The sequence below is a fragment of the Tachysurus fulvidraco genome, chromosome 2 (assembly GCF_022655615.1).
Source record: "Tachysurus fulvidraco isolate hzauxx_2018 chromosome 2, HZAU_PFXX_2.0, whole genome shotgun sequence".
NCBI lineage: Eukaryota > Metazoa > Chordata > Actinopteri > Siluriformes > Bagridae > Tachysurus > Tachysurus fulvidraco.
In genome coordinates this window covers 8,090,693-8,118,425 of record NC_062519.1, presented here as the reverse complement: position 1 = coordinate 8,118,425, position 27,733 = coordinate 8,090,693, and the positions used below count along the sequence as shown (strand labels likewise).

Genomic DNA, 27,733 nt, shown 5'->3' with positions numbered 1-27,733 from the left:
TAACAGAGCTTACTATAGTGACAAATATACATTCAGAATTGCTGAAATTGTAAAATCGCCAACGTTTTACACACTGACCTGAAACACAGCTGCCAGTTTACCTGTAAACTGAAGCATACCTACACCACATAAGGTTGGTTTCCAAGAGGATACATTACCATGTATGCGATTAACATGCATACTACTCAATTAATGTTTGTTGTTAGTTATTCAAGTGGTAAAGAAATGAACACGGGTCATTTTTCAATACTTTAATTCACAACTTATTAACTAAAGATACAACACTGACATTTTACAGTTCAAGGTCACAGATTCAACTGAATGAATAAGATTAGTCAGTAATAAAAGATTAAGTTGTTCTGGATGTCTCAGCACTGATTTCTGTTGCAGACTTAAATAGCCTTAAAAAGATGTTTTGTGGCTTCCGGCATAATGTCCTTCTCCCAACACAAAATTTTCCATTAACAAAGTCAAGAAAAAAGACTGAATGGTCTTTTGAAACGATTTAACTGTGTACACAGGTTAAGTTCTGTAAAAACTGCAGTATTTAAGAGTTTACAGTTAAATTCTGCAGAAGATCATGAACATTTGCTGACATATACACTGCAATAGTTTTGAAAAATACATCCATATCTAAGCTCAAGCTATGTATATAGAGAATCATTAGAGGAAAAAAGATATGTATATACGACTTCAAAATGAGCAGTGTAGCCAGTATCTTTTGGTTAAAAACTTTGTTGCTTGGTTGGTGGGTTGTCACCATGACAATATGAACGACACAAAGTTATAGTGAACAAAATTGCTTTGACTTTTAAGCCCAGACATTTTGCTGACTGGAGGCTGAAGGGGATGTCAAGCTCAACTACCGTCAACAGCCATTAGACAAGACATGAAAACGGGAACCAGAAGAATGTTCGTTAAAATGGTTAGGGAAAGTTAAAGGCCATCAATGCCAGCAGTTTTAACACATCTGTGGATGCTAGTGAATCATTGAAGCACCAAAATACCAGTGTTGTCTCATTTTAAAAATGGAGTGAAATCTACAGAATAAAATACATGGTCACAAAAAAAAGAAAAAAAAAGAAAAGAGAGGAAAAAACAAAAAAAGTAAGGCCATATTCTTTGCCTGTAATACAATTAAACTACAATAGTGCTCCTGATCTATAAAATGGTACAAGGGGTAAGGATTTCTGATTAACTTGCACTGCCAAGTTCTGACCAGGCCTGCACTATTTCCAGATCTCATAGATGAGCGTTTAACTCCATACTCCCAATTCAACCTGCAGCAACACTCAAAACCTATGGTGTATGCAGACAAGGTGGAGAAGAACCGTTCAGATTCTCAGAGGAAACTTTGTCCCAGAGTTATGGTAATTAACTTAAGATTCAAATTAGCAGCAAGCTCTCACTAAACGTTATTCTTTCATTATTACAGGCAAGTTTCCAAAAAAAGGTACAGCTTCAGTTCTATAAAGCAAGACCTTAGATTAGATTTTTCTCTGTGCTCAAAAGATGATTGACAATTAGCCGTTTGAATTAAAACAGCTCTGTTAAAGCAGAAAGAATACAAACACAAAAAATATGTAATTAATAGTCATTTTCTATTTTTTGATAATGTTTGAAGTGTTGATCTTTTAGCATACAATGGTGTTAGACAAGCCAGACTCACAACCATGTCTGTAGTATGAAATAAACGTAACCCTTCCCCCATGTACCATTACAACTTAGACATTATACAGTCTGTGCCTACAGACTAATGCAATGGACAGTTAAAAACATAGCCAAGGCATTTTAAAAACAATAGCAAACTGAAATTAACAAATTGTAAAAGTTTCTCATCTCTCTAAAACAACCTTACATTGTGTCACACTATAAATCTGAATAATTTGTAAATTCTGTTTCTCAGGAAGCCTATTAAAAGAAATGGGGGAAGGACATACGGCAACACTGCATAGTGAAACGATGTGGTTATTTCATTTAGCTTAAGTTTATCAAATTCAAGGCAAAATTCCAATAAAAGAAACACTTATGTAACAGAAAATAAAACTAATTTCCCTCTTTGGATCACCAAAGTTGGTCATACATGTGAAATATGCATAATTAGAGATTCAAATAATCATGTTTTGATCCAAGGAACGTCCCAGTATAAGAAATTCTAATAGTATATGTGGATATAAAAGTCAGCTTTGATTTGTCTAGTCTATACAGAGTGTAGAAGTGGATGGATCTGTATCACAGGAGACAAATTGACTCGCAAGATTTTCTGAGCCTCTTTCCTCACCTCCTCATCAGTGACAGACTCGTCCACTTTGATGACTTTCCACTGAAGACTATTTCCACTCAGTTCAGACATGTCTTGGCCATTTGTGACAAGCCCTGGCTGAGACCAGCCTAAACCTTGGCAGTTCAGCCTCCTCATTGAATCACTGTCCTCACAGTTCAAACCATTTATCACACCAGATTTACCTGATATTATTTGGACCTTTTTACCCTCTTTTAGACTAATACCATTTTGACAAACAATTGGTGCAGAATCTCCAATGAGGGCATCATCCACTTTAAGCGGACAGGACAAAACTCTTTTATTGTCCAAAGCTACTACACTTGATGTTTGCGTGATGCTTTCTGAAGGAGAATGTGGTATCCCAGAGAGAATTGGTGGGCAGTGAACACTGGGACTGATTGTGTTGTGAGAGTCCACACCAAAGTGGATTTGCAGCCTTGCTGTATGGCCACCAGTAACACCCTTTATGTTTGTTAATTTCAGGCACTGTTGCACAGAACATGGAATCTGCACTGATGGTTTGGGTGAAACAGTCTGCTTGAGTGTATCTACTGAGAGATTGGTCAGAAGAATCTTGGGCTGGTTTTGTAAGATGGCCTTGGTGGTCGCACCAAAAACTGAGGAACTGGTATCCTTGTTCTTGATCAAAGTCTTTCGACCTCGTTTCTTACAAGGTTTTTGTACTCTCAATGTCTTACTGCCAATCTCCGTTGTGAGTGGTTGTGTTGTGCAAGACCTGTATCCATATACATCTTTGCTTCTTAGCACCACTGGTTTACGTCCTTCATCTTTTAATGCCTGAAGAAAAGACACCATTTGTCTCTCAGTCTCTGAGAGGTCCTGGGAAATGGGATTGAAGACTTTCAGGGCCTCTTTGAGGGCAGTCTGACCAGCTGTAGCAAATCTGGACCAGGAGAGAACAGCCCTCTCCACATTTGGTTCTTCACAATTCATGGTACCCATCCAAAGATGGGATGCATAAAGGCTTCAGGTGTCTGTGAACATGAAATACACTGGGTTAGGTTAAGGCAAATCCAACAAATATAAATTGAAAGATACTCAAACAATAAAAGGAACATGTGATGAATTTTGGGCCACATCACAGCTACCAGGCTGTGACATGAAAACATTTTAGACACTTTCAGCCACTCACACATGCCTCTAACACAATACAGTAGGACAGACAAATACATGTCTGGAGATCTTATCATTGGAAAAACATTTACATAAAACTGCTCAACATTTTTTGTCTCTGTAAGAACTGAGTAGTCAAAAAAGTTGCCTAACTTATACCAGACTAAGGGAGTATCCTACTCAGGAGTATCACTTAACATCTAAATTGACATCATTTAAGGTGAAGAAGGATGAATTCAGCAGGCACATCTAGCCAAACACATACATTATATTGCCAAATGTTTTGAGACACCCCTCTAAATCATTGAATTCCAGTGTTCTAATCACTTCCATGGCCTGAGGTGTATAAAATCAACCACCAAGGAATGCAGACTCCTTCTACAAACATTTGTGAAAGAATTTGTTGCTTTCAACAACAGCAACTCAGCCACAAAGCGATAGGCCGCATAAAATCAAAGAGTGGGGTCAGTGCACGTTGAGGTGCACAGCGTTCAGAGGTCACCAACTTTCTGCAGAGTCAATAGCTACAGACCTCCAAACTTCATGTGGCCTTTAGATTAGCTCAAGAAAAGTGCTTAGAGAGCTTCTTGGAATGGGTTTCCATGGCTGAGCAGCTGCATCCAAGCCTTACATCATAATTTGCAATGCAAATCATCGGATACAGTTGTGTAAAGCACACTGCCACTAGACTCTAGAGCAGTGAAAACATGTTCGTTGGGGTGACGAATCATGCTTCTATGTCTTGCACACCCAATGGACGAGTCTGGGTTTGGCTGTTGCCAGAAGAATGGTACTTGCCTGACTGCATTGTGCCAAGTGTGGTGGAGGGGGGGATTATGGTGTGTGGTCATTTTTCAGAGGTTGGGCTTGGCCCCTTAGTTCAAGTGAAAGGAACTCCTAATGCTTCAGCACACCAAAACATTTTGAATAATTTCATACTCCCAACTTTGGGGAACAATTTGTTCCAATATGACTGTGCACCAGTGCACTAAGCAATTTCCATGACACGACCTCAACCAAACAGAACACCTTTGGGATGAATTAGAGTGGAGACTGTGACCCATGCCTTCTTGTCCAAGATCAGTGCTTGACCTCAAAAATGCGCTTCTATAGGAATAGACAAAAATTCCCATAAACATACTCCAACTCTTCTGGGAATAATCTAAATATAATAATCTTGCCACTAAAAAATATAGTTTTTCATAAATTAAAAACACAGATCATTAGAAAATTAAACACCAAATAATCATGCCAAAGTTATCACACTAATTAGTAATGGAAACATAGCATCACAGGTGCTGGTCATATAATTAGAATATCATCAAAAAAGATTTACTTCACTAATTCCATTCAAAAAGTGAAACTTGTATATTATATTCATTTATTACACACAGACTGATATATTTCAAATGTTTATTTCTTTTCATTTATGGCATTTAGCAGACACCCTTATCCAGAGTGACTTACAACTAAGCAACTGAGGGTTAAGGTCCTTGCTCAAGGGCCCAGCAGTGGCAGATTGGTGGACCTGGGGTTCGAACTCATGACCTTCCAATCAGTAGCCCAACACCTTAACCACTGAGCTACCCAAATGCATTAGCTCAGAAAATTAGATTACTTCTTAAGACCAATTACAAAGAAAGGATTTTTAGAAATCTGAGCCAACTGAAAAGTATGAACATGAAAAGTATGAGCATGTACAGCACTCAATACGTAGTTGGGGCTCCTTTTTGCCTGAATTACTGCAGCAATGCGGTGTGGCATGGAGTCGATCAGTCATATGAGAGCCCAAGTTGCTCTGATAGTGGCCTTCAGCTCTTCTGCATTGTTGGGTCTGGCATATCGCACCTTCCTCTTCACAATACCCTATAGATTTTCTATGGGGTTAAGGTCAGGCGAGTTTGCAGGCCAGTGAAGATCAAGAATCCCATGGTCCTTAAATCAGGTACTGGTAGCTTTGGCACTTGAATAGTTCAACTTGTATAATAGTTCAAATATGATTAGAGTAAGAATAACTTGAGTTACTTTTTCATATTTCTGCAGGTTTTATATTTTAAACAATGTTACTGTACTGCATGGGCATCGGAAGCAAATAAAAAGTGGGTGTGTCCCGTCCCACCATAATATAATGGTTCTGACGCCCATGGATTTCAGGAAGCAGGAGTGTGGGTCAATACTGTAGGTAAAACGCGAAATGGAGTTTAATTTATTAGGGCATTCCTCAAGCAGAATGGATTTGATTAGCGGCGCTCTGAAAAGTTATATATAAAGAAAAAAAAAGACATATGCGCTGAATAGAGACGGTAAAAGTGGGTGGGTCCAATATTATTGGTCTTAAAAAGTGGGTGGGTCCTGTCCCACCATAATAGAATGGTTCCGACGCCCATGCTGTACTGTATCAGTTGTGTTTTTTATATTACAGATGTATCTCAGTCTACCTCAGTTTTATTTATGTTTGAAAAAACAGCACATATTTTAAAACACTTTACAGGGTTTCCCGCAGTACTTTGCAGTTCGGGTGGCCCGCCTAAGCTGAGAAACCCTACCGCCTTAACTAGGTCGTCCAAAAAAAATTAATTCCGCTTCCACAAAAGGCCGTCAAGTGCATCTCGGAGAATAGCGCGGACGCGCTTCACACGGCCGAAATGAGAGAAAGACGTGGTCCGTCACTGTCTGAAGGATAACTAGCCAGTTGATAAAACGTGCGTCCGTGAGAACTGTATGTGGACTTATGTTTTGGGTTTATTTAATCCTGTTACTGTATTAGTCTATAGTTCTTGCAAATTAAGTGTAAGTCAGCTGGTGATCTTGTTGTTTGAGTTCTTCACCTGCTAGCTAGGTTGCACGTGCCTGTTTTTAATAATTGTAAAAGTCTGTGGTCTCTCTCACTAATGCCCCTTTTCCACCGAGGCTGTTTGAGTGCTGGTTCGGAGCCAGAGCCTAATTTAGAACCAGGTCTTTCTTTTTCGACAGCCAAAGCACCGTCTCTGAACCAGGAAAAGTGGTTAAGTAGCACCAAAACATTGCTGGTCTAGACTTAAGAACCACTTGCATCAGGGGCTGTGGGCAGGGCTACTGTTAGCGCCTTTGATAATGTACCTTAAGTATACAAATGTTTAATACACTTTTACTTTACCGCAATATGATACATTATCAGCACACATGATAGTAGGTAGCTACATGCTAAGGCTAACGTTTTTCTGTGTTAATGATAAAATAACGTTATGTACTTTCTCGATTACAACCTCCGTTTATACAGATTACATGGAGCTGCACGTACACATTGGATTCGCCACGTTTGGATGCTAATGTAGGTTCACAAAGCCATGAGCATTAACAGTAAAGCGACAGCCACCAATATTGTTGTGTTTATGTTTGCCGGTGCTGCGCTAATGTTGCTGCGCTGGGAAACGTGACACGTATACAGTGACGTCAGACTCGGCTCTGTGATGGCGCTCTAGCCGGTGGAAAGGCAAACCGGTTCTTAGAACCGGTTCTGAACCAGCACCCGGTTCTTTTTGGTGGAAAAGAGGCAAAAGAAGTGTTGAACTGCAAAATTTAATTACATTTTCCAACATACTTGCTAAGGATAGCCATCTGTGGAGAAGCTGAAAGTTTACCTGGGAAAACATCACCAGGTGCTGTTTTTATTGCCATTTACTATTCTGTGTTGTACCTGTTGAGGTGGGATCTGTTAGTGGGGAGACAATAAACAGAACAAACATTACACCTGAGGTTAAGATTACCAGCAGAGCAAAGAGGTTAGGAGGTTATGAAGGTAACAGCTACCAAAAAGATGAAAAAAATTATGATTGTTCAGCAAAGATTTCAAAAATATTATTGGAATTATTGAAACATTTATGGAGTAACTTTTTTGTCTCACCAAACTTGTTCTCAAACAAATCTGTAAAAGCTAACAATCCTCCTCGCCAGCTAAGCCATGCTGAGACCATCCAAAGTGAATTTACAGTTCAGTAAAAGTTCAGACTTTGAAGTTACAAGAAAGTCCTCCAAATCTCAATACAGACTTCTATAACGTCTACTACTTTTTTAAATTCAACACATCACTACCAACAGGAAAATACCCAAAGCAGAATACTTTTTATAAGCACTTATTCTTCATTTTCCAATAAAGGTTTTATTGGCCTTGTGTTGAACATCTCATTGTGAGTCAATCCCTCAGGCCTCTGGTCATTCAGCCCATCATAGGGTGGGCCACAATGAGCACCCCTCTTAACTCCAAAAGGGTCACATGGACTATGGCCACAAAGGGCTATTGCTAAATAGAAGCTGCTCAGACAAACACCGGATCTCTTGTTGAGCCATCCGATCCAAACATTCCCCTTGCCTCATAGATTAAGTTCTTGCTCTAACCCTAGGAGGTTCCCATTCCCTTTTAAACAGAGACGCATCTGAAAAGTAGGAAGTCATTTTAATCTAAATAAAAGTTCAGTTCTAAATAAAAGCAGGAAGGTCTGGTCTCTAAAGATGTACCACTACACTGTTAGAAGGAATACCATTCCAGGAGGTCTACAGTGATGAGTACCATCACCATGCAGGATCTACAAGGTTAACGTTGCTCTTCCAAGGGGCAAGAGTGCAATTTTCATTTCTGAATACCATTCAAAGTTGTCCTAAGATGTGTTAGTAACTCCGTGTACGACACTGTATCATGATATGCAGGTGATTCACACTAGCCATAGAGAGGTGAAATTTAGTTTGTAAAAATAAATAAATAAACCAAGATTAATGACATCAGCTCTCTTGAGCACGTTTTTTTTTTTATAACAATGACGAAAAAGTATGAGATAATTCTGGAAAATAAGGGGATTTCAGAGAAGTCATGTAAATGACTAGGTGGGGTCACAAGGACAACCCTAAGAAATAATGGGAAATTGAAAGTATGTAAATTAAAAGAGGAGGTGCCTAGAGGCACCATGGTATATATTGAGGGGAATTTCTTGGGGAAGTGAGAACTTTTTGGGTTGCAAAAAGTTGCAAAAACTCTTTAGGTTTTCCACTTGTTACTTTTAACTTAGAGATTTTTCCTTGAGCTCAATGGAATTGTTGGCTAAGTGACTACAATAAAGACATTTGCTCATTCTTATCCAGGTCTGAGGAGTCTTCTCATTGTTTTATTTGCATTAATTATAGTGTTATCATTTAAGTTTAGTTAAAATAGCTAATATTCGACCAAAATTCTAAGAGTGCAGTTCACCGTGATATGTCCACTTGGAGGCGGGCTCTAAGTTCCGACACCTTATCTCCTATGTGTATCTCCTATGCAAAGCCCTCGTCTTGTAATCTCACAGATATTCAGTATGGACACTGACTCCGATCTAAATCCTTGCTTTTATTTTGGTGAAGACAATCCTTTTTTTATTTGGACATGTGCTTCAGGTCACTGTTATACATAAAGGTAATATCCCTCATCTTACACAGTTTAGAGGAACGTTGGTACACTGGACCAAAAACACATTATTCCACAAGGTTTTGGAAGATAATTTGCAAACTTTAGACCAACAAAAGGATGCTTGTTGTTGATGTTAAAAAGGCTTCCATCTTGCCACCCTACCCTGCAGCTCCAACATATTTAGGAAATTAAGACAACGTGACTAGTTTTTCCTAGACTTCTTATCAATTTTAGAGGTATCTGCTGTTCTTAGAAGGCCATTGCCTTATTAACTTGTTGAAAATCATCTTTAGTCATCCATGGTATATCCAAAGCCTTGGAAAGTTTTTTTTTGAAAGATCACATCCTAAATTTTTCAACAATTCTGTACCCACTTTGTAAGCTTTTAGTACCCATGGATTGTCCTGCTGAACAAGATAATGTAAGGAAGATTCCGAATGTACTGCATGTGTATTGAACTGAAACAGTATCTAATATTGTGTTTGGAGGATTCATGCCTTCCTACTGTATGTGTGGCCAGTATTTACTGATTTCACATTCCAAGAGCAGCGACTGAAGGTTGAATTTGCAGAGCAATAGAACAGCTGTACATAAAATACTGCAATCCATACAACATAATTGGAGCCTTGTAAGAGTTTAAAATTTTTTGGTGGCCTGTCTCACTTTTGCATCTGACCAGGACAGCAAGACTTTGTGGCTCATCGACAAGCACGGTATCCAAGGAAATCTTGCCATACCACGATTAAGGATGAACCACATTGTGGGAAATTTTCCTGTAAAATAATATGAAGTAAAGAAAAAAAAAAAAGTAAGGAAAAGGTGAACAAGAAAATCATACAATATGAATGATGTTCAAGGAAAGTTGAACATTATATGATAAGTGGGCCAAGATCATAGGCACAGGTCATTAATATAGAAAAGCAAACACATACTAAGAATAAAGGACTCCTAAGCATGGAGAAGTGGGAATGCGCCCATATGAAGAACATAATGGAAAATTTAGATAGCAAGGTACAGACATAGGCAAAACATTGACTGTTTAGAGATATAGGAAAGTTCTTGAAGGTCAGCAGAACTAGTATGTGAGCCAAATTCTGATTGGAAGCATAAAGAGGTAGTGGAAAAAGGGAGGGATGTCTGAACTGTATATAAGACCACTGTAGCCAGCAGTATTTCAGTGCAAGTAGTGTCTACTGGACAAACTTGCACCCCTGGTACCAGCGGGTTGTTTGCTGTCTATACGACTGCTATACAACTACCTCAACTGAATACAGTCTTCGTGAGTTTGGCTGATCATTTTTCTTAGAACTTCAACTTAGCATTATTGTTTTATTTTATAGTCCGATTGCAGGAGCTAGCCTGGGTCAATGTAGGCGAGTTATTGTACTGTCGACACAATAGGAAGCTGTCTGAAAAGTATATCCAGGTACTAACACAGATTGTATTAAAATACATAAAACCACAGCTGCCCAACTCATTACAGAAATGTATACCTTGTCTCTCGTATTTTCAGCAAAACTGTCCAGCAGGAGCTCTTCATGGTCAATAATAATCAGGCTGCTATAGCCAAGCCTTTGGTCACTATTACCAAGCCAATTGGTGTCAGCAGAGGAAATCTTGGGCTGTGGAATATATGAAACATTTATTATTCTCTGATTAATCCACCTTCAGTGTCCTTCCCACATCTGGGAGAGTTACAGTGTGGAGAACCCTCAAAGAAGCCTCAAACTCTTGTATGCACAGAGCAAAGCACTGGTATGGATCAGTGATGGTTTGGGCTGCAATATCTTGGAATTCTATAGGCTCACTACTTGTGCTACATGGGTGTGTCAATGCCAAGGAGTACTGACACTTTCAACGAGGACCATGTGCACCCAGTGGTTCAAGTATTATATCCAGAAAGTGTTGCTGGGTAACAGAATGATAATGCACCAATACACACAACAAGACTGGTCACAAAGTGGTTTGATGAACATGAAAGTGAAGCTGAACATCCATGTGTTGCACAGTCACCAGAAAATAATTGAGCCACATTGGGGTGTTTTGGAGAAACAAGCCAGGAAACGTTTTCCTCCACCAGCATCATGTAATGAACTGGTCACTGACTCCAAGAGCAATGGCTCAAAATCCACTGCCAATACATTCATACTATGTAAGATGGCACGCTTAACACGCTTAATTGTTTAAGGGGGGGGGGATTTAGGTGCTGTACTCAGAGATGTGTTTAACTTTCTTTGTGCAAACTGTGACGAGCTTAGTGCACTTCACATGCATTTACCATTCTGTGTATCCACTGATCTTTAGGCACTGCAGTTTGGCAGAGGTGTGTATGTAGTTGCATATAGGGGTGTGCCATATCATACCATCCATGATAACACCAGTGTAATTTTTGACATAATAAAAAAGTGTCAGCTTGCGATGTCGATGATATAGCGACGGCTGCGACGCGATGACTTATGGTGCATTTACGTTCCCTTGCACGCACGGCAACAACACCTAAAAGCAAGAGCAGCATGTCAGCCTCCGATGACAAAGATTTAGTATCGAAAAAGTGAGCTACTTCAATAGTATGGAGGTGGTTTGGTTACATCAGACCTCAAACAAAGCACAAATATTTGCAAAAAATACAAGAAAACTGTTACCGCTAAAGGTGGAAACACAATGGCCTTGTTTCACCACTTGAAGCAAAAACAAACCCTCACGTACAACCAGGCTATGTAGGTACGTGAGAAGGAGATACAAGCAGCTGGTGATGTGTGGCCCAAAAGTAAACAAATGACTCAACCGAGCATTGCTGGAGCGCTCTCTTGTAGCACTCAATATGACAGGAAGAGTAAACGGTGGATGTAAATTATGGATGCGGTTACATACTCTTTGGCCATATGTTGCTAATCCCAACGGTGGAACAGGAGGTAGAAAATCCCAGGTAGAAAATATTTTTCAAAGACATCCCTGCCTGCGACGTATGAAGTATGCCGCTACAAATTAGCCGCTACGCTATCGTCAATGGTTTTTTGCCTCAACCACGGATGCAGCAACTGAGAAGACAGCAGTGTCTGAGATTGAGAAAATCATAGCCAGATTACACAGCTAATTTACCTACCAACCAGAAGAGAGCAGGAATGATCCCCTTATGTGGTGGAAGGCGCATGAGGCGAACCTTCCTCAGATCAGCCTGTTTAGCCAAGAAATACTTATGCATCCCTGCCACCAGTGCTGCCTCCGAGAGGCTATTCAGCACTGGCAGGAATATAGTAACTTGTTAAAGATCAGTTCTTAAGCCGTCAGTGAATATGCTGGTGTTCTTGACAAAGAATCTAAAGCTCTGACTGTGATGTGTCTACCACATGGATGGCTGGTTAACTCTTAAAGTGTTTACTAGTACAGTTCCAGCACTGGCATTCTAACCTGACTTCCATTTTCTGTTTGCACAAAGAATTAGAGGCAATGCAACGGTTTTAGCACTGATAATCTACCGTTACTTACGTTTCGATTGCATTTTTATAGGCAGTAAGTGTTTTACATTTTGAAGGTTTGTTTGGATTGCTGCTCTTTGTTTACATTTATACTTTAATTTTTTTTATTATTTATATCTGGTTTTTGTTTTGTTCAAAATCATCAATTGTAAACAAAACACAATTAAAAACAAAGTGTAAGCAGTATAATGTTTCTTTATCTATCTGTTATTTTATTTCATAAAAATAACAGTTTGACCAATAATTGTACACAATTCACTCTGAAAGTTCTAGAACAGCAAGAGCAATTAACTTATTACTATACAATAAAAACATTTGGCGTTTGAGATGAGAAGATAAGTATGAGATGATGGATCAGAAGCTCAATTTCCTGAACATTTTCTTCAATCACCCACATGATCAGCAACAAGGAGAACTATGTGAGACTGGACTTCCTCACAGACAGGCCCTAGGTAGTGAGAGTGGGCCACATTAAATTCAATAAAACCCTTAATACCAACAAACTTGGAGCCCACCAAGGTTGAGTCCTTAGACCCCTGTTTGACACACTCTACACACATGACTGCGTATCCCATCACAGCTTAACCTACAGTGCTTATGGGCCACTATGGGGCTGAATACCTTTATGAGGTGGTACATCTTAATGTGGTATGGAAACGGCAAAACCCAGGACCGCAAAGCCCTGCAGAAAGTGGCGTGCCTAACCAAGTCATCTCCAAGTCATTTCTTACCTTTCTACATGACCGCTACAACAGATGAGGCATATTATCAGAACAACTAAAATCACCAATGACTCTACCTACCAAGGTAACTGTCCATTTATCCAGCTGCAATCTGGCAACCACTTCCATAGTCTGATGGCTAAAGCTGGGGAGATGCAACTGATCTCATGAGAAGATATCTCAGGTGGAGCTTCTTCACTCAGGTCATCAGACTCCTTAATAAATACGATGTCCGGTGTCCAACATACAGATTTCTTAGGCCATTTCAAAGACTCTTCTACTCCACTGACATTACTACACGTTACTACATTTAATGCAACTACACATTTGGTACATCACTTTCTGCTCAATGCTGTTTACATACTGTACCGTTACAACTACGGATGCACCGATCCGATATTCTGAATAGGTATCGATGTCGATCCAAGCATTTTGAGGGGATCGGGTATCGGTGGTGCGTGACCGATCCAAATCTGATACCCGTGGTCATGGGCGTCGGAACCATTATATTTGGGTGGGACAGGACCCTTTTCAGAGTGTCGCCAGTCGAATCCATTGTGCTTGAGGAATTCCCTAATAAATTAAACTCCATTCCGCGTTTTACCTACAGCATTGACCACGCTCCTGCTTCCTGAAATCCATGGGCGTCGGAACCATTATATGTGGGTGGGACAGGACACACCCACTTTTTTTTTTTGCTTCCGACGCCCATGCCCGTGTTGGTTGATTAATGAACAGCAAACATCACAGACTATTGCTTAAACTTATAAGAAAAATACACTTATATATTAAATTGCATTAATGAAAATAAATATAATAAGTTCAATAGCAAATATGGTATCGAAATCGGAAGAGAAAAAGTGGTATCGGTGGTTACAACATAACTGCACGTCACATACTAGTGTTACTATATGTATCACATAATTGCACATCAGTTATTTTTTTCAATAATATACTTATTTCAACCTATTATTTCTATTTATTCTTAGTTTTATTTTGGTTAACAAGCTATGGGGGAAAAAGCAAACAATACTTATTTAGAAAATCTATCAGAGCTGGTGCAGAAACCTTGGGAAAACCAATACAACAATCTGGAAGGTCCTGGAAAAAAAAAGAAGAAAAAGTTCTATCAACTACACATTAAACATAGACAAATAAAACAACAGCAGTTAACAAAAAAATTTTGAGGGCTATTAAGAAAAATAAACAGCCAGTGACATCAACCAAAGGTATCACAACGCAACAGCTGAAAAAGACTTTGAGGGCAGAACTATAGAGACCAAACCACTACATGCAAAATGGTCATCAGCAGTAAGAATATGAAGGCCAAATTGGAAAAAGAAAAAAACAAACAAAAAAAAAGAGTGAAATGTTCCAGAAACACAATTAATCAAACGTGTTGAAAAAACCTGGAAGAATGTATGGAGAAAGAAAGGATTTGCTCATGATCCAAAACATTATGATTGAGTGTAATGGCTTAGGCTGGCATAGGGCTTGGTGATATGGCTGAAAACTGTATCAGGATAACAGTATTTCATATCAGTCGATATCAATAATTATTGATATTTTTTATGACCCATTTAAAATAAGGACCAGGAGAAAAATGTATTACATTTAAACATTTTTATCTTAAACTTAACCTTCCTCTGATCATAATCCCCTCAGTTATTAAGACAGAAATGTCAACAACTATGGAAAGCTCAAATAATTAAAATGTAAACATAAGTCTAAAGTCGTAATGAACACTTAAAGGCAGGGTCTCCGATTTTTGAAAGCCAATGTCGTCATTTGAAATCACCAAAACAAACACGCCCCTAACTAGTGTTCATTTCGTCAAACGAGATGAGACGAAATATGTTCGTCAACAACCTTTTTTTTCATGACTAAGACGAGACGATGACAAGACTGCACCACTGTCCAAAAACACTGACTAAGACTAAATTAACATGCATTATTGTTGACGAAAAAGACGAGACGAAAATGTTTTGTATAAAATAAAAACTAAGTCAAAATCTCTATTCATTTTCGTCTACAATTGTGTCTGCTTTTTCATCAGCTGTTACGCCTTTAAAATATTCAGAACGAGTTCGCAGCTTCATGCTGTTGCTCAAGTTACAGGTCTCATACGTCTGTGGCTGCAACACGAAACTGCTGAACAATTGTATTGCTTCCGCTAAAGAAAATAGTGCGCTCCCTCTCTACGGTTAGAATCCTGTGTGTCCATGGCAACGCTCTGTTTTTCATGGCAACGGTGTGTTATAGTTTGCAGCGGTCTGTTATCAAGAAATAAAATTCTGTGTGCGTAGAAAGAATTCATCCACACACCGCTCAAAAAAAAAAATCCTGAGAGCAAGTCTACCGTCTAGGCGGCTTTTTGTGTTAAATGATATTTCCTGTCAGCTTATGTCCCGATGACCGGTCTTTGCATTACGATTAAAAGCAGTATCAATAAAGTAAAAAATGTGATGTGCAGTCAAGTTTGTGTATATACACTGTTTAAACGAGTGTTCTCAACTTCTCACTGATACTTTTGTGATTTGTGGAGTTTTGACAAGTTTTATAGCCTTGATATTGTTTCTTAGTCAAAAGTGGTGACAGAAAAAACTCAGCACCACCAACCTGAAACCTCTTCCCCCATCACAATCACATCATAATCAAAATTAATAATTAGGCTTAAAAGCAAATGTATATGTAAGGGAATCAAGTTTAACAATTACATGTAATATTGCTCCAAATACACACACACATATTTTATATATATATATACACACATATCTCAGCATTAATGTGTTATTTTAAAAAATTGTTTGACTAAAACTAGACTAAAATTGAAAGACTTTTAGTCAACTAAAACTTGACTAACAAAAAAGATGTGAATGACTAAATATGACTAAAACTAACAAGGACATTTAGCCCAAGACTAAGACTAAATTAAAAATAGGTGACGAAATTAACACTACCCCTAACCCAAATGGGTCCCACCCCTGTGTTGATAGCTCCGCCCACACATACATACATAACCCAGGCAACGATAAAGAACAATACAATAGCAAATAAACAAACAAGCAAAAATGACTCACAAGCATAATCATATAAAGGATGGCATATATTAGTTCTGTGTAACAAAGCAAAACCAACGTTACTCACCTATCGAGAAGGAAAAACGCGCCTCGGCGTCTTAAGTAAGTTTCCCGAGTCAATAACTCCTGAGCTAAATGCTGTTACTACACAAAATGTGGTTGTAGCTGCCTCTCTACATTACTATGATAGAAAAGAGGTGTTATTTGTGTAGTAACAGCGTTTAGCTCAGGAGTTATTGACTCGGGAAACACAAATCTGTGGCCAACTTCCTGCTCCTTCAGTTCTCTCCAGTGCTGGAAAGCTGATCCAATATTAACACGGGTCCTACTTCTTGCCTTATCGTAAGCCTTTCTTCACTTTCTTTGTTTTTATCCTCCATGTCAATGTTAAAACCTTTAAAACCATTAGCTTTCTGCTAATGTCACACATGCGCACTGAATAATCTCTCACCCCATATTGACAAGCCAAGCCCCTTTTCTGCTCATTGGCTACACTTTTGTTTTGATTTTTGTTTTGATTTTTGTTTATTATTTGGCCCGACTCGGTATTCTGAAGCATTTCTCAAAAATCTGAGACCCTGCCTTTAACAATTATCTCTTAACATTTAAGGTGCAAAATGAAAGAAAATGCAAGAAATGCTTAATAAAGTGTAATAAAATATTGCAAAGTGTTAAATATAAACAAAGAGAAACCTGAGAATTTAGTGCAAGTTTAGTGCTAGGAAGTTCACTAGCTGTTCACCTTCTGGTGAATAAAGTGTTTTAAAATATGTTCAGTGTTTTGTAAATATAAATAAAACAGGTAGACTGAGATACATCTGTAATATAAAAAAACAAACCTGATACAGTACAGTAACATTGTTTCAAATATAAAACCTGCAGAAATATGAAAAAGAAGCTGACACTTCCTCTTTTATTTACACGCTCGCTTCGGCGCTCACTTTCTGCTTATCAGTCGCTGGTTACTGAAGAGGAATCCAGCAGACGAGCACGAGACAACGATATGGCACAACCAAACATGATACTGTTACATGATTGGCTGTTAGCGTATCACTCCCTACGTTGCTAGGTTACGAGAAAGAGTGCCTTTGTTAAAGCAACCAAACTTGCTTCGCAACCACTGTTTTGTTCCGAAGAAGAATAAAATGTCTGATCAAGAACTTAAAAGAACAATAATAAAAATGCATCCAATTTGACCAAGAAGAACTTTATCGTGTAGGGGGAAAAAATTATAAAAACAAAAAATAGTTGAAAGGTGCTCTAGTACAAGCCAGAAACAGCATCAGATAAGAAGAATGCAACATTTTGTTGATGTTAGTGGCTCCCAAGATTTATGCAGTTATTACAAGCAACGGAAATGCAATCAAATATTAAGTGTTATTTTACTTCAAAACTTATCTTTTCTTAGCCTAAAATTGGGTAGTTTGATGCAAAAGATTCTATATTTTATGTTCATGCTGTATCTCTCAATTTACATTGAAAACAATGAAATATGGTGGTGGCAGCATCATTCTTTGGGAGTGGTTTTCATTCTCAGTACCTGGGCTTAATGTCAAAATCGAAAGAAGCATACTCAGACAATTTAAAAAACTGTCTGCAAATCAGTTTATTTTTAAGAGATTTGAATATTTCTAAAAGGCACGGTTTATACTTAGCATTAGCACCTCTGAGGGAATGTCATTGCAAGCTAGCTATGTTTTGTTAAAATGTGCAAATTTGGGCTGCTAATAGCTTTATATATTTTTTCATTCAGAGACAAAAAAACAACATAAGGAGCTTCAGTTCAACTGAAAACTCAAGCTGCAAAATTTAGTAGCCTAGTAAACGCTAATTTGATATAATGGTCAGTAAGTTATCCTCCATAGGAAAATCTTCAAGACAGAGTACTTAGCACATTTAGTTTTCTTTGTTACAAGCAATTTTTTGGGTCTCATTAATATAAAAAAAAGCAGGCTTATACGGGTCTATATTGGTTAAAAATCACCCTTAATTGAGACATAATTCCGTCAGACTTGCTTCCTGGTTGCAGAAACATCGTGCTTGACTACAATGATTTCTAAGAACAATGCCTAAATTTATTTTCTAAAAAGTCTTAGTGTCGTTCCATCAGAACGGGAAATGTGTTCACATTTGTTTTACAACATAGAATCCAAACACCTTTTTCGACACCTTTCCAAGCCAACAGAACATGGTTGTAGTTACAGAATTTAGGAAGGATAATTGGTTGCTGAGGAGCTCCATCTTTGCAGCTCACATTTCATCTTGGCTAAGCAGCTAGCTATTACTTCGGTACATTTGGAGTGCTTTTAACAAGCTCAGCTTGCTAGTCAGCCATTATCATCTAAAATCTTCAAGAAACTTCAAGAAACTAGCAAGATAACAATGGTTAACTAGGTTTAGATCTTCCTGAAGAGTTGCCTATAACAAACACATTGGAGTTCTTAAATATTTGGACAGTGACCATCTCACTGTCAGTTTTTACCTCTGTATACCACCACAAATTGGAAACAAAGTAATCAAGGTGTTCCTGAAGTGTAGGTTTTCAGCGTTAACTCAAGGGGTTCAATAAAAATATCGTATTAACCATATAGACATTAAGGCCAATTTTTTTTTACCTAGTCCCTCCAATTACCAGGCTCCAAAGGGGCAGCTTCATCAGAAAGATCAACAATGTCATACATTCTTAAAAAAAAAAAAAAAGAATTGCACTGAAGAGCTCAGCTATACCATATACCCTGTAAGACTATGGACCACAACCAAAGTGGATATTCAGAGAATTTTTCCTTGTTCAAGATAAAACCCCTTCACAATATCTAGCCATGTAAAGAACGTTCTTGAGGAGGCAGACATATTGTCGATGTCTACACTCGAGAGACACCTTCATGAATGTAAATACAGAGCATTACCTCAAAGCCAAACCACAGGTAACACTCAGAAACAGAAAGGCCAGATAAGACATTGCTTGAAATATCTTTATTTATATTTAAAAAAATAAAATAAAACCCTGCCCATCTCTGGAACATGATTCTTTGGACTGAAGAAACAGACAATAACTTGTACAAGAATGATGGGAAGAGAAGAGTGATGAATGAAAGGAAAGGCATCCAAAAGCATACCACATTATTTGTGAAACATGGCAGAGGCAGTGTTATGGCATGGGAAACAACTTCCAATAGAAAAGGGTTACTGGTGGTGTTTACTGATGATTTGGCTGCTAATAGAAGTACCAGGATGAATTCTGAATTATAAAGCTATTTAACCTGCTCATAAGCTACAAAATGCTGCAAAACTGATAGGAAAGTGTTTCACAGTTACACAAATGGATACTGACCCAAAACATACTATAAAAAAGGTTCTTTAGGTAAGAGAAATTGAAAATGTTTTTCCCTTACTGAAAACAAAACTCAAGTCAAAAAGACCCACAAACAAGCTGCAACTGAAGGTGACTGCAGTAAAAACCTGGCAAAATATCTATGGGAAAAAATGCAGCTTTTGGTGATATCCAGGCTTCAAGCAGCCATTGACAGCAAATGATTTGTCATTAATTCTACTTTGTCCAATTACCTTTGAGCCTGTGAAAAAGGACAGATTAGTTAAGAATGGCTGTAAATGATTCATTCAATATTATTGTACAAACTCTTGAATTAAAGTGTACAATGGAAAAATTAAGATAACTGTCGCTGTTCAAATATTTAAGGATCTTATTGTAACTAGTTAACTTTCTTCAGCATATAATTTAGTTTATTGCCTCTGTTTGGGCAGCACCTTGGTATTCAGTACCTCAACGTATTTAATGTTAGAATCATAAACCCTTAAGGCTTGAATACCCCCAAAAATAAAGTTAAGCGTCAATAGACTTGTCTGTCTACGTCTTCTTTGCGTCTTACAAAAAAAAAACTTTCATTGAAACGTATCCGTCTAGTCAGGACACCACGCCACAATTATCTTCTGGAATGACTCTTTTAAAGTGTTAGTTTAATCAAAAACAACTCATGCCTCTTTTCCACCGGAGAGAACCTGGTGCTGGTTCAGAGCTAGCGCTAGTGCTGGTTCAAAGTTGGTTCCACTGGCGAACCTTCTAAGAACCGGTTTGCCTTTCCACCGGCTAGAGAGCCATCACAGCGCCGAGTGGACGTCACTGTATACGTGTCACGTGTCCCAGCAACATTAGCGCATGGCTTTGTGAACCTAAATTGGCATCCAAACGCGGTGAATAAAACGTGTACGTGCAGCTCCATGTAATCTGTATAAACGGAGGTTGTAATCGATAAAGTACATAAGGTTATTTTATCGTTAACACAGAAAAAAAATTTGCCTTAGCATGTAGCTACCTACTATCATGTGTGCTGATAATGTATCATATTGTGGTAAAGTAAAAGTGTATTAAACATTAGTATACTTAAGGTACAGTATCAAATGCGCTAACAGTAGCCCTGCCCCCAGCCCCTGACGCAAGCGGTTCTTAAGTCTAGACCAGCAACGTTTTGGTGCTACTTAAGAACCACTTTTCCTGGTTCGGAGCCGGTGCTTTGGCAGTCGAAACAGAAAGAACTGGTTCTAAATTAGGCTCTGGCTCCAAACCAGCACTCGAACAGCCTTGGTGGAAAGGGGGCATCAGAGCCTTTTTGCGTTAACCTTTTAAAAGTGGACAACATTTAAAATTGTTCCTACATAAAACTCTTCATAGATTCAAGCCAGCTAATATAACGTCAGGTTACCTGGCTACTCAAGTGAGTTCTTTGTTTACAAACACCAAAGGAGTTTTTTTCCTCAATTCAATTCAAGTTCATTTGTATAGCGCGTTTTACAATTGACATTGTCTCAAAGCAGCTTTACAGAACATAAACATTGAACAAAAGGTTAATATAAAGAATAATATAAAGATTAATAGATTTTTTTTCCTGTGTATTCTTCCACCACATTAAAATAAAAGCCTAAACATAAGCAGTTGAAACGTATAATATCAATCAATAATAAATCACAAAGTGTAATAAACGGTTGCGGCGCAAGCGGAATAAATCACAACCATCTGTTTCAGGCCAATCAGTGACCGCATCATAACAACCCAAGGCGGATTATTTTTCTATAACAGCACACCCGAACATAGTTTTTTTTGAGGGGGGGGGTTGATTTGTACTTTTTCGAAGTAAGCAATAGTTTAACTGAATAAATCTGGAATTATAGGTAATATAAAAAGACAATTCTAGGGGTGGACAGAGGGGCAGCAAAAAAGCGTCAAAAACTACTTAACACACCTATAACTAATTTTTACCTAGACATTTTTAATTCCTTTTGCACGTTGATCACCGTGTGAACGTTTCCCATGAAAATTGGGAAAAGAAAAATTGCTCTATTAATATTTACAATATCATTACAATGGAACTGACTTGGACTAGTATTGAGAACAGTTTAAAGAAGATGCATACGTACAATAACATAACACATAATACAACACAATACGTTACAATATCATATCGTATCTCGTATCGTATATCAGAGCTAAGTTCTTTGGTCATATTTTCTTTTATACATTTTTTCTGGCTATAATTTCAGACAAAAGCTTGCGACAGAACACAATGCTATAGAGGATCAGGGGAAAGAGCACCACAATCGCTTTAAAACAGACGTCTAGACCTTTTTACTTGACGTACTGACTAATCTCTGCCCAACTCGTATAAGAAAACACCAATAACCAAACCCGTTTGTCGTCAGTAAACTTGGGGAAAACTAGCTAAAAGTGGCTAATTTTATGTGACGAGCTAACGACAAGAAAAGCCCAATCTTTGTTGATCTTAAGCTAGATATACGGCTAAATCTGTACTGATGAGTAAACCAAGCTGTTGGTTTTTTTTTGTTGTTTATTTCAATTTTTTTTTACATCTGCTGGCGTCGTTTCCAAACGACACGTCGTGTATAAAAATCCGAGTAAAACCGGTGTTTAAAAAGTAACCGAAAAGCTTTTACCTTCACAGAGCCAAAGATGCATCAAATTCTAGTCAACGAAGGGTTTCAGACATGAAACAAAAATGGCTTCTTCGTTCCACCGATGGGGCGGAGACTATTGAGAAGTGGGCGGGTCTATGAAATGACGCAGGAGAGTCGGTGAGAATAGCTAGCTAGCTAAACAGGCATTTTTAATTTATAAACAATGTGAGGTCAGCATTTTCTCATCATGGGTGGTTATAATATTCAGATCCTTAGGAAAGTTTAAAGAAGCAGGATATTAGGATTAGTGTCATGCACATTTAAAAAAAACATTTTTTTATTAATGTTATATTGTTTAAAACACTGAATATGTTTTACTTAGAAATCGACACTATGTGCTACATGTATGTGTAGTGTAAATAACAAAAATAAACATGACAGGACATGCGGTTAAAGGAGTATAATTACAGTCAGCTGGAACTGTGTGGTCTGACAAGTTTTCCTACAAAAGCACACGTCGATTTCTCTGTTATCTCTGGCCTGTAATTTATTGACATTATTTGTCAAGTATATAGGAAACTGGCGAAGGATAGCCGAGTTTGAACGAACTGGGTTTTGCTGCTGGAAAGAGTTCCTTCTGTCCTCGTGTTTGGGATGTGGGAGCTCAGTGTTTAAGGTGTTGGACTACTGATTGGAAGGTCATGATTTTGAATCCTAGGTCCACCAAGCTGCCGTTGCTGGACCCTTGAGCAAAGCCCTTAACCCTTAGTTGTACAAATTGTAAGTCAATCTTGGAAAAGGGTGTCTGCTAAATGACAGAAATGTAAATGTGTTTGTGCTACATGCCAATAGAGAGATTGGCTATGCTAAATTACTCCTAGTTATGAATTGATATGAGTGTATGTGTGCACAGCACCCTGTGAAGGACTGGATGCCTGTCAAGGGTGTAGTCTTGCCCCACGACAAGTATCCACAATGCCCCAGACCAGGTTCCAGTGGTTATTAAAAATGAATGAATGAATAAATTATGCAGTGGAATGCTTGGTGCAGTATGCTATTGAGTAGAGGCTTTCTTGCTGGACAGTGGTGACCAAACTCTGTGCTATTGTGGGTGAATTGGCACAGATTGCCACAATCCAAAAGAGAAAGCCAGCGAGCAACAAAGAAGGGACCGATATTAATACACATGGTTTGGTAATTGGATGTCCATAGGTTACCTGTCCACATACTTTTGGTCAAATAATGCATACTATATGTATTTTTTTCTTTGATCTTTTTAGAGTAAAAGCAGTTAAAAGTATACAGCAACACGGGAGTTTAGTATTACACATTACATTTATTGTACTATAGTCATGGGAAATTATTTTATTGTTCATTATCATAAGAAAAACCTCAGTTTAAACAATATAGAAATGCAACAGATTTCAGTATGTATTCCCTTAGTTATATATAAAAGTAAAGTAATCCAAGATTCAGAAACCAGGTGGCTTAGTGGTTAGCACGTTTGCCTCACACCTCCAGGGTTGGGGGTTCGATTTGGGGGTTAGTTTGCATGTTCTCCCCATGCCTCAGGGGTTTCCTCTGGGTACTCCGGTTTCCTCCCCCGGTCCAAAGACATGCATGGTAGGTTGATTGGCATCTCTGGAAAATTGCCCATAGTGTGTGTGTGTGCCCTGCGATGGGTTGGCACTCCGTCCAGGGTGTATCCTGCCTTGATTCCCGATGACGCCTGAGATAGACACAGGCTCCCCATGACCCGTGTAGTTCGGATAAGCGGTAGAAAAATGAATGAATGAATGAATGAATGATAAAATTAAATTGATGATCCAAATATTTATATATGAAAATCATGGAAATTGTCAGGGGTTCCTAAACTTTTGCATACAACTGTACATGATCATTAAGAGAGTCATTAGCAGCCATGTGTTACAAAAGAAATGCAAAAGATTAGTTAGTCATCAAAAAGACTGTCTACCACTTTTGGCGTTCTGTTTTGGTGGTTTTGGTGTTATGGAGCACTCAGGTGTGTGACTACATCATGCCAAGAAGAAAGGACACCAGCCCTGACCTCAGAAAAGCAATTATTGCTGCTCATCAGTCTGAGAAGGGTTATAAGGCAAGTTATAAGAATTGTTTACAAATGGAGAGCCTCCAAGACAGTCACCAATCTTCCCAGGATTGGGCATACAAGTTCAAATTCATTCCCAATTTGGTCTGAGTTCAGACCATTTAATGTTTAGAGATATAAAAAAAATATCCAACAGCTACATCATATAACCTTTAGGCCTTTGGAAGCATGGTAAAGGTTTATATTAATGATAGCAAAATTAGAAAAGACATACAGCTTTTTAACCGGGAAGCTATAAAAAACGCCCCTTCCTCCAAACTGAATATGGCAACATTGCATGTGAAGAAACCAAAAATGTCCTGGAACAATATTCTTTGGGCTGATCATGCATAGATACTTGTTTCACCATAATGTACATCATTTAATGTATCTCATAATGTATCACCACTAACACCTCTTTTTAAATGTCAAGAATGGTGCTGGGTGAGCTGAGTGACTCAGCTGTCCGGACCTCTAGGGGAAGTTCATTCCACCACCTTGGTGCCAGAACAGAGAAGAGTCTTGTAGTATACTTGCCTCTTACCCTGAGAGATGGTGGAACCAGTCGAGCAGTGCTGGTAGATCAGAGGGTGCGGGGTGTAGTGCGAGGAGTGATGAGGGCTTTGAGGTAAGAGGTAGCTGGTCCATTTTTGGCTTTGTAGGCCAGCATCAGTGTTTTGAATCAGCTACCAGAAGCCAGTGGAGGGATAGCAGCAGTGGGGTGGTATGCGAGAACTTTGGCAGGTTGAAAACAAGCCGGGCAGCTGCATTTTGGATCATTTGCAGTGGACGGATTGTGTTCATAGGTAGACCTGTCAGCAGTGCGTTGCAGTAATCCAGTCCTAAAATGACAAGAGTTTGAATGAATGAATCACCTGGCATAAACAGCAGTTCAGTTTTGCTACGATTGAACTTTAACTGATGAGCAGTCATCCATGATGAAATTTCTGCCAGACATGCTGAGATCCGATCAGAAGCTGTGGTATCTGAGGGTGGGAAAGAGAAGATAAGTTGTGTATCATCAGCATAGCAGTGGTAAGAGAACCCATGTGAGGAAATAACTTCACCAAGAGAGTGAGTTTACAGGGAGAAAAGAAGAGGACCAAGTACTGAGCCCTGTGGGATGCCAGTGGAGAGTCTGCATGGAGCAAATGTCACTCCCCTCCATGTTACCTGGTATGAGCGTCCTTCCAGGTAGGAAGCGGACCATTCCCAAGCTGATCCGCAAATTCCAAGACTCCTGAGGGTGCATAAGAGAGTCTTGTGGTTGACTGTATCAAACACTGCTGAAAGGTCAAGAAGGATAAGGACGGATGACAGTTTGGCTGATATAGCAGCATGTAGTCTCTCAGAGACATCCAGAAGGGCTGTCTCTGTGGAATGAGCTGCTTTAAGGCCAGACTGGTTGGGATCTTGGAGGTTGTTCTGTGAGAGATAGACAGACAGTTAATTATAGACAATGCGTTCAAGAATTTTTGAAAGAAACGAGAGAAGTGATACCGGTCTGTAGTTACTGATGTCTGATGGATCCCAAGCACAGGACATGATCCCAACCACACCAGCAACTGAATATGTTAATGGTTAAAAGAGATCTAAAGAGAGATATGCATAAATTAATGGATTGGAGATGGCCTTATAACCATTCCCAGATTGATAAGCAGAAACAACTGAGGCATGATATAGATATGATATAGACGCAAACACGAATGCTCCAGAACACTACACAGAAAACCACAAAAGGTTCTTGATTTATATTCTTGATGTCACTACACAGAAAACCACAAAAGGTTCTTGATTTATATTCTTGATGTCTAACTAACCTTATACATTTGTAGTGGCAGGAAAGGTGAACTTATTTTGTTCCAACTGGTTTCTTAATGTTGTTATTTCTTTATAAAAATTAAGGGACTAAATTTTGAAATCTGTTGCTATATTGTCATATTTCACAGGGTAAGTTAACTGATAAGCTCACATGGAATAAGTTAACTGATTTAGACATCAGCAAGTTCATCAATGATGAAAGAAACATGAATATGCCACTTAAGTGATGTCATTAATTTAAACATGACTAGTAAACATGACTGGTAAATCTAATGAAACTTGTAATTCCCCACCTACGGCCAGAAAAAAAACACAGAAAATGCCCCCTTAACTACGTTTCTTCATTTAAGTAGTGACATTAAATCATCATGGATACCATGTGGATAGTGGACATTGCTTTTAAATTTGATTATACAGTGCTGGTTTTATATTAGTACTTGGTGACATCAATAACAATGACCATACTAACAGCTGGTTTGAGAAGATTTTATCAGCATTATCATTAATAATAACATCTGATGCCTAGTTTGTTGTTAAAACTACTCACTATTCTCTGCTGGATAGCTACTTGCTATAATGTTGCATGAGTGTTTAAAGTTTAATATAGTAAAAAAAGACCTGTAACCATAAGGTTCAGTTAAAGTAGCTGTTTATGAGCCATATTATGAGCATACTCTGACAGAGCAAACAAAAGACATGCTTTTATAGCGATGTCAAATGTACCCATGATGGGAAATAACATTATAACAACTGGCAAATTACCACTGACAAGACACCACCAACACAGCATCAATGACTAGACATTGTTCAGTCATTAACACATCTTCCTTTGACCTAGGTATAGGTCTAACTTCATACTTCTAATTTCTGCAGAACAACATAGCAGTAAGGAAGACCATCCCTCCCCCAATGACCAGGTACTTTGTCTAACCACGGTCGATGTGAGGAGAACTCTGTGCGCAATTAATCCACGGAAATCTGCTGGACCAGACAACATTCCTGGAAGAGTGCTCAGGGAATGTGCAGAATAGCTAGAGGATGTCTTCAATGACATCTTCATCATTTCCCTGAGCTGCACCATTGTTCCTATGTGCCTCAAGGCAACCACTATCATCCCCGTGTCTAAGAAGTCTAAAGTGTCCTGCCTCAATGACTATCGCACTGTCACACTCACACCTATTGTGATGAAGTGCTTGGATGTGCTTGTCATGAGCCACATCATGGCCAAGCTACCATCTTCACTGGACCCATTGCAGTGTATGTATCATCCAAACTGCTCCAGGAACAATGACATTGCCACAACCCTCCGTCTGGCCCTCACCACCTGGACAAAAAAGAAAAATATGTATAAATGTTGTTCATAGACTTCAGTTCAGCATTCAACACAATAATCCTTCAGCACCAGATTGAGAAGCTGAGCCTACTTGGCCTGAACACCTCCATCTGCAACTATGCAAAGAGTCCGCAAAGTCTTTTGGGAATGACGGCTTTGGTACAGGCACCACACAGGATGTTTTCTATAGCTGTGGCACCTTCCCCAGCTTCAGGCTCATGTCAAACATGTACAGCAATATGCCGCACAGCTGGTCTGCACAGGTCTTAAGGAGCCTGGAGCTGATGCCGTCTGGACCCACAGCCTTCCTCACTTTGATCTTCCTGAGCTCCGTTCTCACCTGGGCCAGTGTGTATTGGTTGGAGTGGGGGCTGGAGGGAAGGGGGGGGGGGTGTTAGGTGTGTTGTGTGTAGGCTATGAGCCGATAGGAGTGCAGAG

At 38.9% G+C, this 27,733-nt stretch overlaps 1 protein-coding gene across 4 annotated transcripts; it reads right to left on the bottom strand.

Moving 5' to 3' along the window:
- Window positions 1-236: 236 nt before the first annotated feature.
- On the bottom strand, window positions 237-22,229 carry ccdc71 (coiled-coil domain containing 71). 4 transcript variants are annotated; one of them, XM_047810447.1, is made up of 5 exons: window positions 22,074-22,120; window positions 10,325-10,453; window positions 9,495-9,604; window positions 7,039-7,109; window positions 237-3,279 (listed from the first exon to the last, which is right to left on the bottom strand). In XM_047810447.1, exon 5 carries the CDS (start codon window positions 3,245-3,247, stop codon window positions 2,201-2,203), a length of 1,047 nt encoding a protein of 348 aa, XP_047666403.1. In that variant the 5' UTR covers window positions 3,248-3,279; window positions 7,039-7,109; window positions 9,495-9,604; window positions 10,325-10,453; window positions 22,074-22,120; the 3' UTR covers window positions 237-2,200. The 4 variants fall into 4 exon arrangements, with proteins under 4 accessions (XP_047666403.1, XP_026996610.1, XP_026996611.1 ...); XM_027140809.2 differs by lacking the exon at window positions 7,039-7,109; XM_027140810.2 differs by lacking the exons at window positions 7,039-7,109; window positions 9,495-9,604.
- Window positions 22,230-27,733: the final 5,504 nt, after the last annotated feature.